This window comes from Cololabis saira, chromosome 24, assembly GCF_033807715.1.
Source record: "Cololabis saira isolate AMF1-May2022 chromosome 24, fColSai1.1, whole genome shotgun sequence".
NCBI lineage: Eukaryota > Metazoa > Chordata > Actinopteri > Beloniformes > Belonidae > Cololabis > Cololabis saira.
Window position 1 is genome coordinate 18840646 of NC_084610.1, and position 10641 is coordinate 18851286.

Genomic DNA, 10641 nt, shown 5'->3' on the forward strand with positions numbered 1-10641 from the left:
CCTTCCTTCCTTCCTTCCTTCCTTCCCTCCCTCCTTCCTTCCTTCCTTAAATCATCTTTACACAAAAACGTCATCAACAGGAATTTATCGTTTTTACCGAGAAATGACAAATTCTTACCGTGGGGAATTTTTTTGACAGTATATCGTGAACGGTAAAATATCTCCCATTCTCACCCTAAAGCTTAAAGACGAAGCTCTACTCCCGCGTCCTTCCATCGTCACTGTTTCACGCAGGTCATCTCTTCACTCTAACCTCAGCATCTGCAGTTAGGAACCAAATTTCACGTGTTCAAGCACTCAGAGATAAACGACAGAGCGCAGCAACGTTTCATCTTTAACCGCAAAAGCTCCATTTAGATCTTGGTCCGTTTGGTTTCCTCCTCATCAGAGCTGGAATCCGAACTTCTCCTGTCCTTTTTGTAATCCTCCACAGAGTCTTTTCTGTCCATCTCCAAGCTCTTCCTCTTCTTTTCATCAGTCTCTGCGTCGGCAAACTCGGCTTCGATCTTGGCTGGGTCTGTGTAGGTGTAGAACATGGCCATGATGGCAAAGACGATGCACACCGCCACCAGCAAGGAGGCAAACAGGATGTATTCAGCCCACTGGGGAAAGAAAGGAACAACAGAGCTCAGGAGATGTCGCCACACACGTTTGGAAACTGGAATAAAACACTTTCTAAAGAAGTTTTATCTTCCATGACGCCTATTTTAAATGTGGCCAGGCAGGCCAGCTGACAGTCTTGCCGGGGCCCCGGACAAAATAATCTAAGATGGGCCCCCCTGCGCCCAGATCTCTCCTTCTCCCTCTTCCTCTCCTCTCCTTCTGCTCTTCAGGTTTTTATACAAGCTAATGGACGTTAACATTAGAGCTAGTCAGTTAGGTTAAGTTACAAGGTTGGTAAACGTTGGCTGTGCTGTTTCTTACCTTGCTCTACGCTGACTTAATTAATTCCAGCTTCACCGTCACCACCTTTTTAAAATATTTGTGTAGAGAATCTACATCTATCTAAATTATTCTTCTCTTCTTCTCTTTTCTCTTCTTTTCTGAGGACCGGACTTGTGCTGACCGGACATTTTGACCATTCTAATCGTTGAATTAAATGATAACATAAAATTTTGATCAGCGGCCAAACCATTTTTGTGTTGGGGGTTCTTGACCACAAGGACAATTAGGAAGAAAACAAATAACAAGCTTTTATGTAACTCAAATACTACATATTTTTATCCACAAATAGGCATATTTTCAAACATTTTGAAACATTATTCCGTAATTTAATGAGAATAAAATTTTAAAATTAAAAAAAAAAAATAAAAATTGTTTTTTATTAATTTTATTAATTGTTTTTAAGACATTCAAGGCCTGTTTAAAATAGGTATTAGATGCCATAATAGGTCCTCTTTAACATGATCATTGTGGAGCTTGATGGATAATTGACAGTTCATAGGTCACCTGACTCAAAGTTAGATGCAAATCCATCATTGTCCTCATCCACAAGCTATATCGCCTTCCACGCATGCGTCTGGAGCCAGCACCTTCAACACCACTTTCCAACTAATCTCCTATTACTTCCACTACACGTTTGTATACCGAGTTTCATGCAACAGCTATTACCGTATTTTCCACACATTATAAGGCGCACCTTCAATGAATGACGGATTTTAAAACCTTTTCCATATATAAGGTGCACTAAATATCTGGTAAAATACCATACTATAATGGCTGGGGTTGAGTTACGTATCTACCTGATGGAGCTGCGCTACAGGAAATGCTACAAAATCCTACAGCAAATGCAAAAAAAAAAAAAAAAAAAAAAAAAAAACAAGAAGAAAAGTACCGTACGTCAAACTTTATTAACAAAATAAAAACCAGCTTTGCTCCGTCTCGTCAAATTCGCCATTATGCTGTCGTCTTGAACGTCTGTGACGATTCCTGAGGTTTTTAGCGCCATTACTTTGGCGACACCAACTACATTACCCACAATCCCCCTGACTACAGTAACAGAAATTACCGTAATGATCATATATAAGGCGCACTGCATTATAAGGCTTTTAGGTGTGCCTTATAGTGCGGAAAATACGGTATATAGAAAGACTGAAGACGGTCGGAGCACATTCATTCACATACCTGTTCCTCGACGGTTTTAGCCTCTGCGATGATGAGCACGATGATGTTTCCCACAGCGACGGTCAGCAGCCACCCTGCCTGCAGGACGGACTTCATGTTGCTGGGAGCCTGAGCAGGACAGAACCGTGCAGTCAGCTCAAGGACAACCAAATCCATCTCTCAGTGTTCTGAGCTGTTGGTTTTCTTTTCTTTTTTGTATATTGTTGATACTGATATATTAATTTATAAATGGGTATATTTATATCAGTGTATATAGTGTGAGGATGTGTTATTATTGATATTACAAGTTTTGATATTGATATACAAGTTCGGTCAAATTGCCTTATAACTTTAATATCATAGCGCTGGATCATCTGCCAGGTGGTAACCACGGCAACGGTATATATATATATATATATATATATATATATATACACAGTATATATATATATATATATAAAATAAAATAAAAATGTCATACATTCTGGACTGTATATATATATATATATATATATATATATATATATATATATATATATATATATATATATATATATAATCTATATATGTGTATATATATTATTATATATATTATAATGAAATAGAGTTAAGGGGGTCGGATTTAATACGTTTTTGCTTCTTCCTACTCCTTTTCGAGCATGTTAATTATGATGGATGCATGTTTTTATTTATATTTTGTCTTTTTTTTCTTATTTACATGTATTTATTATTGATTATTATTGTTTTGTTTTGTTTTCAATACTGTTTCATGTTCGAAATAAAATTTAAATTCAATTCAATTCAATTCAATTCTGTGGACAAACTGACTCTGGGGTTAAAACCCTTCTTTTTCCTTGAGATGCCCCCAGTACCTGCGAGTAGGAGAACTCCAGGCCCGTGACGGAGAACACCACCTCCCCTGCTGTCATGAGGAAATACTGAGGAATCTGCCAGGCCATGTGCATGGAGTTTGGTTGGATGTCCATTATCTCCCGGATATCTCCCGCGCACTGCAGCACACACACAGGTACGAGTTAACCCCGTCAGAGTCCCTGCACCCCAGCTGTAGCTGCAACTCATAAAAGGATTTGTGGGTTACATTTGCTCCAAACGTGAAATTTGTGGGGATGAGCAGGGTGTAAGAGCTGCCGAAGCCCAGGTTGTGCCTGAAGATACACTCGTTTCCATTACGGTTCCTGATCCGGTATGCAGCTCTGCAAAAAATGAAAAGTCCTCATCAGTGCACAGCGTACTCTTTCTTGAGTGGGCGTGTCTGTAAAGACTCTAACTCAGGGGTCGGCAACCCAAAATGTTGAAAGAGCCATATTGGACCAAAAACACAAAAAACAAATATATCTGGAGCCGCAAAAAATGAAAAGTCTTGTATCAGCCTTAGAATGAAGACAACACATGCTGCATGTATCTATATTAGTTATAACTGGGTCCTCGCCTGCAAATGCAGCTGCTAATGTCTTTCCACATGACTCTTTTTGTTATGCAAATCCATGGAAGAGTATTAGGGCCAGGCAGGAGAAAAATAAAAATAATATTTTAGTGTCAAGTGTCAAGAAAAAAGTCAAAATGTTTAGAAAAAAGTCGAAGTGTCAAGATTAATGTTGAAGTACTTTTTCTAGAAAAAAGTCGAAATGTCGAGAAAAAAGTTGAAATGTTGAGAAAAAAGGCAAAGTTTCGACTTTATTCGACTTTAAAAGTCAAAATGTCAAGAAAAAATTCGAAGTGTCAACATTAATGTTGAAGTACTTTTTCTAGAAAAAAGTCAAAATGTCGAGAAAAGTCGAAATGTCGAGAAAAAAGTTGAAATGTTGAGAAAAAAGTTGAAATATTGAGAAAAAAGGCAAAGTTTCGACTTTATTCGACTTTAAAAGTCAAAATGTCGAGAAAAAAGTCGAAGTGTCAACATTAATGTTGAAGTACTTTTTCTAGAAAAAAGTCAAAATGTCGAGAAAAGTCGAAATGTCGAGAAAAAAGTTGAAATGTTGAGAAAAAAGGCAAAGTTTCGACTTTATTCGACTTTAAAAGTCAAAATGTCGAGAAAAAAGTCGAAGTGTCAAGATTAATGTTGAAGTACAATTTCTAGAAAAAAGTCGAAACGTCGAGAAAAAAGTTGAAATGTAGAGAAAAAAGTTGAAATGTTGAGAAAAAAGTTGAAATGTTGAGAAAAAAGGCAAAGTTTCGACTTTATTCGACTTTAAAAGTCAAAATGTCGAGAAAAAAGTCGTAGTGTCAAGATTAATGTTGAAGTACATTTTCTAGAAGAAAAGTCGAAATGTCGAGAAAAAAGTTGAAATGTTGAGAAAAAAGGCAAAGTTTCGACTTTATTCGACTTTAAAAGTCAAAATGTCGAGAAAAAAGTCGAAGTGTCAAGATTAATGTTGAAGTACTTCTTCTAGAAAAAAGTCAAAATGTCGAGAAAAAAGTCGAAATGTCGAGAAAAAAGTTGAAATATTGAGAAAAAAGGCAAAGTTTCGACTTTATTCGACTTTAAAAGTCAAAATGTCGAGAAAAAAGTCGAAGTGTCAAGATTAATGTTGAAGTACATTTTCTAGAAAAAAGTCAAAATGTCGAGAAAAAAGTCGAAATGTCGAGAAAAAAGTTGAAATATTGAGAAAAAACGCAAAGTTTCGACTTTATTCTTGAAATTGTATTTCAACATTAATCTCAACATTTCGACTTTTTTCTCGACATTTTGACTTTTTTCTCGAAGTGCATTATGAAAAAAAAATGTCTCCTCTCAAATATTTTTTCTCCTGCATGGCCCTAATACTCTTCCGTACAAATCTTCGTTAACAGAAATGTTGAAATGTAATATTTATTCTACACATTTTTACAGCATTGGAAAACATTAAGAATGTTTGTGTCATGTTTGTCCTCCTACAGAAACCACATTAAAACCAAAAATATGTTTCCCTCCCCATCTATTTCCATTTTCAAACATTTTTGAAAAAGCTCCAGGGAGCCACTAGGGCGGCGCTAAAGAGCTGCGGGTTACCGACCCCCGGTCTAACTAATGCACAAAATTAGAAATGACAACATACTCTCCCCGAGGCACAGCAACATATGTGGACATATTGTAGGGGGACACGTCCCCGAAGTCCTGGTCCCCGACAGTAATGTTCACAACTGACCCGAAGCCATTGAAAAATCTGAAGATTTCAGAAGAGAAACAAGAGAGAAAACAAGAGATTTCAAAACGATTACTCTTATAGCCTTTGGTGTTTTATTTGAGTGTGAGAGAAAAACTTGCCTGATAGCATTAGCACCCTGGTCTGGCTTTGTGTGGATGTCACTAACCTGGAAACAAGGGAAGCTTTGTGGTTGTTTTTTCGTGTGAGAAAGAAAGAAGAGAAGAAAAAAAGACCAATTTTGCTCAATTTAGTTTGACTTCAAGACTCACGGGTTCAGTCCGCAGGTTGGTAATATTGCCGCCTATTGCAGTGATGGGGAAGGTGGTTCGAGTGCCGTCCTTTAAATTGGCGATATAACTCTGGCTCGCCCCCAGCGTCACAGTAAATTGTTGATCAAAGCTCAGATACTCCGGATTGGCCTATAGCAGAACACATGGGTCAAGGATGGGAACATATCCGACAGAAATGTCCTGAACCTGAGTGTGCGCACCGTGAAAGGCTGAAGTGTAAACATGTGTTCACCAGCTGTGACCGTGACCGGTGAACCAACCACGTTGATGAACTTTGCTTGGGACTCGATGCTCGATGAAAACTTAGGCACGGTTTGCTGGAGGGAGAGAAGCGTTCATGGTCGTCAAGACGGGAACTTGAGATGTGTTTCTCTCCCTTTAAAAACAAGTCTCCTGTTTCACTCACGTCAATCTGGAGCTGGACCAGGCCGGCGGCCACGAAGGCCAGAGCGGCGAGGAACATCCCCACCGTCATCCTCTTCAGTGGCCTGCAGGAACGTAAACAGATGAGGGGGGTTAGAGCGCCTGCAGGAGGCCACAGCCATAGACATATATACGTAGACGCCGCATCGAGTGGTTTTGCCCGCTGCTGCGATACGTCAACGTCGCCGCCATATTGGATGTGGCAAGACTGCGCTGTAAACTAATACAAGTAAATGGACTTATTTTCATAAAGCGCCTTTCTACAAAGAAATGTACGTTTTACGTCTCATTTATTCATTCACACACGCACTAATATACTTGGGAAACAGTTAGGCACCAAATATAATATATTTAATTTTCTCAGACGGCAAAAATAAGAACTTTATTGATCCCACATAGGAGTAATTCATGTTATATCAGCTATAGAGAACAAGGTAGTGCCGAAAAACAACAATATCCCCCCTCACAAAAATAAGAAAAATAGAGAAACATATTTTCTCATCAACAAACAATAAAATAATATTTGAACCATTTTTCAGACAATAAAATAACTGAAAAAATCTGAAAAATGGTTCAAATATGTTATTTTGTTACTTGAAAATTTTCAAATATGTTTATGTAAAATATGTTTTGTTGATGAGAAAATAAAGTATGTTTCTCCATTTTTCTTATTTTTGTGAGGGGGGATATATATTGTTTTATGGAACTACCTTGTTCTCTAACATGAATTACTCCTATGTGGGATCAATAAAGTTATTATTTTTGCCATCTGAGCAAATTAAATATATTATATTTGGTGCCTGTTTTTTCCCAAGTATATTAGTGCGTGTGTGAATGAATAAATGACTCGTAAAACGTAAATTTCTTTGTAGAAAGGCGCTTTATGAAAATAAGTCTATTCACTTATTAGTTTACAGCGCAGTCTTGCCACATCCAATATGGCGGCAATGTTGACGTATCGCAGCAGCTCCATGGGGCGTCTATGTTTATATGTCTATGGCCACAGCTGCTTAGGACATTTTCCTTAATACTATAATCAGTGAAACGAGAAACCCTTTTAAGCCTGAATTATGGCTACGCGGGAGTCTCTCCGTAGCCTGATGTGCATCTCCCAAAAAATGTAACTACGTGTTGAGGCGACGCAGACCCAACGCAGGCCGAGAGGGCTGTGATTGGTTTGCTTGGTACCAACGCATTTCCGGTTCCGGTTCGTGAAGCAGTAGTGAACTTTCAGCGCTCTTTTCTTCGTGTGTGTGTGTAATTTTTTTTTTTTAGGGTTATTTTGGTTTTTTGCACAATAGTTGTCCTTATCTCTTTGATTCACTTTGACCCGAAAAACCGGAAGCTAAACAAAGTATCAACTAGTGGTCACGGGGGGTATTGTACCGCGGAGTGACGGAGAAGTCCGAAGGGTTCACGACGGCGTCACGGCAACGGCGTAGGCTCTGCGTTGGTTTAACTCAAAACCTTAAATCATGCTTTACAGTTTACAACTTTAACTTCATTTTAAAATGCTAAACAGTGATAGTCTGGTGTGTGAGAGAAAATAATAGTTTTTTTTTATTTAAAAAACACAGGACAGGACTTCTTAAGTCTTAACTGAAAGGTCTGTGACTTGTGGTCTGTGATATTTTGGTGAAGGTACCTACAGTACTAAAGCTCCTTTTACAACTACGTTTCAACAGCTCCCCTCAGAGCGGCTGGTTTCCGTCACAGTTTTGGTATTTAGTTCCTGTTTTATTTTGAAACCCCATGTCCCTGTGTTCAAGTTATGTCCTAACTTCCCTTGTTCCCATCTGCGCTCATTGTGTGCACCTGTGTCTCGTCAAGCCTTCTGTGTATAACTTGTCTTTCTCTTGGTCCCCTTGATGTTTGTACTGTTTCCACGCTCCTTGTGTGCTGTCAGGTTTTTGGTTTTCTCTAGTGGTAAGCTCTTGTGTTTTTGTAGATCCTGCTCATCAGCGCTTTTGGTTTGTTTTTAGTTAATAAATCACATTTTTTGGAGCTCCTGCCCCTGTGTCTCTCCTGCATTTGGGTCCTACATCCACCACTCTGTAGAGTGGCGTCAAAAACTCCATGATGATGCTAATGATGATGTATTTCGCTCTGCCTCTGAATATATTACACATTTTTTATTCTAAGGCCACGTTTACACAGAGCCGGGTATTTACAAAAACGGATATTTCCCCCTCTATGTTTTGAAAAATATCCTCGTTTACACGAACCCGCATACATACGCTGTTACGGTGCTATGAGCATCCAAACCTGCAGGGTGCAGTGTAACGAGAAGCGTAAAGTCATGCTAGCCAATCAGAATCCTGGAAAATAACGTCAACAAATGACACGTGTGAAGCCTGAATAATATGGTTCTGTGTTAAATCGACGGCGTAGCCTACGTACGGTGCGCGTCGCCGCGTACCCTACGCCGTAGCGTTGGTGTAACGCGGAACCATAAATCAGCCTTGACTGCCAGTTACTTCCAAGACGGAACGAGAGTCTTTCGTTTGGAGTGACAGAGAAGTGGAGTTACTTTTAAGTGTGACTTTAGAATATAAAACAGGTAAAATACAAGAAAATATTGACAGTGGCCAAACAAATTGTAAACACAGGTCGCACAAATGATGCTGGTGACATTTCTGTTGCATAATGTGACGTTCTGAAGCCTAAATGTCCGTTTCCCTCTGTTTAGACGCAAACGTGAAAACAGAGTTTTTGAAAATCTCCACTTTGGCCGGAGTTTTCAGAAATGATCGTTTTTGGTGACTTTGAGCTTCGTTTTCGTGTAAACGAACGGCCAAAACGCATCAAAACGCCACCGTTTTTGCTCCGTGTAAACGGGGCCTAAGCATCCCCAAACAAAGTGGAAAATGTGTCATGTCAAAGTTTTTAAGTCGCTAATCAATTCCTAATATTTTATTTAAACCCTAGAATTGTTTTAATCCGATTTCCTTTTTTCATAATGTGTCCATTTTAAGGCTTTAACTGGTCTGGGCTCCATCAGATTCACACTTGATCACATCGATAAAGATCAGGAACAGGAAGCTCACGTGAAGTTCAACTTGCACTTGGCAATCAGGGGGTAGAGCACGCTGTCCATGATCGGGACCAGAGCCAGGATCAGGATCGGGTTGACAGTCTGCAGGCAAGAAGAAAACGTGCGTTGTCATATTTCCCTGGTCCCTCTAGCTCAGGGGTCGGCAACCCGCGGCTCTAGAGCCGCATGTGGCTCTTTAGCGCCGCCCTAGTGGCTCCTGGAGCTTTTTCAAAAATGTGTAACCTTTTTTTCCTTTTTTCTCTTTTTTTCTTTTTTTTCTTCTTTTCCTTTTTTCTTCTTTTTTTTCTTTTTTTCCTTTTTTTCTTCCTTTTTCCTTTCCTTTTTAATCTCGACATTTTGACTTTTTTCTCGAAGTTTTGACTTTTTTCTCGACATTTCGACTTTTTTGATTTTGATTGATTGATTGATTGAATTGTTTATTTCGAACACATAAGGAAAAAAAATATAAAATTTTAAAACAAATTCAAAACATACAGAAAAAGCAACAACAACAAAAACGTAATACAAACAGGGAAAAAAAAACTGTCTGAAAAGTTTCGACTTTTTTCTTGAAATTTTGACTTTTTCCTCGACATTTCGACTTTCTTATCAACATTTTGACTTTTTTCTCGAAATTTTTACTTTTTTCTCGACAGTGCATAATGAAAAAAAAAGTATAGTTATAAAAAGTTATAGATACATGCAGTAGGTGTTGCCTTCATTCTAAAGCTTATACAAGACTTTTCATTTTTTGCGGCTCCAGACATATTTGTTTTTTGTGTTATTGGTCCAATATGGCTCTTTCGACATTTTGGGTTGCCGACCTCTGCTCTAGCTAATGCCAGCGGGCGGTTCCCGTTAACAAGTCACTCACCTGCATCTGATCGGGCTGGATCACCAACACGCCCTGTTACAGAGAGAAGAAGAGAACCTGAGTGAGAGACGTTCTCTCTTTGCGTGCGTATGAGGCGAAACGTTCAAGAAAAGCAAAACATTTACAAAGTCCCCGTCCATGTTGGTGGCCTGGAGCGTCCATCTGGAGCCCTGTGGATCAGACGGGTAGCGTTCAGTCCCAGTGACGTTGAGAGCAGGAAAAAGATACAAAGGTACAAAGAAACATTCTATTCAAAATACAGATGCGAATAGTGTGTAGTGTAGGAGCAGTTACATTTACTTGAGTACGTTTTGGGAAATGTTGTACTTTTAGGAGTAGTTTTGAATCACTAAACTTTTTACTTTTACTTGAGTAGATTTGTGAAGAAGAAACTGTTACTCTTATTCTGCTACATTAGGCTACATTGAGCTCGTTACTTTTCTTTTATCCCTTTTATCCGCGTACGTGTCAATCTCATGACATCACTGGGTGATTCTTTGGGAAAAATGTTTGTTTTTGCATGTTTTGTCACATTTACACAGACTCAAACACACACAGTGTTACTATCAGTTCATGGGCTTGTTCTAGTTCTGCCTGGTTAAAAAAGAAAAGTACAAAGGCTTGAAATTTTGTACTACTTGTGCTTAATTTTTTTTTTTATTCTGTTATTGTTTTATTTATTTTATTATGTATTAAAGTACTTGAATTTACTTTAAGATTATTTTAATTGAAGCTATTTTTTATTAATTTTATTATTTTATTGATTTAATT

General features: G+C 38.5%; 1 protein-coding gene across 1 annotated transcript in view; it reads right to left on the bottom strand.

Moving 5' to 3' along the window:
* Positions 1-293: 293 nt before the first annotated feature.
* slc15a1b (solute carrier family 15 member 1b) overlaps positions 294-10641 on the bottom strand; it is a 19009-nt gene continuing 8661 nt past the window's right edge. Inside the window, exons 11-22 of the mRNA XM_061715560.1 lie at positions 9996-10040; positions 9871-9903; positions 9010-9098; positions 5946-6027; positions 5740-5856; positions 5558-5668; positions 5369-5490; positions 5160-5267; positions 3203-3317; positions 2976-3113; positions 2125-2232; positions 294-602 (exon numbers count right to left, since the gene is read on the bottom strand). Of these exons, the coding sequence (XP_061571544.1) occupies positions 354-602; positions 2125-2232; positions 2976-3113; positions 3203-3317; positions 5160-5267; positions 5369-5490; positions 5558-5668; positions 5740-5856; positions 5946-6027; positions 9010-9098; positions 9871-9903; positions 9996-10040 (1317 nt within the window). The 3' untranslated portion in view covers positions 294-353. The remainder of the gene's footprint in view (positions 603-2124; positions 2233-2975; positions 3114-3202; positions 3318-5159; positions 5268-5368; positions 5491-5557; positions 5669-5739; positions 5857-5945; positions 6028-9009; positions 9099-9870; positions 9904-9995; positions 10041-10641) is intronic.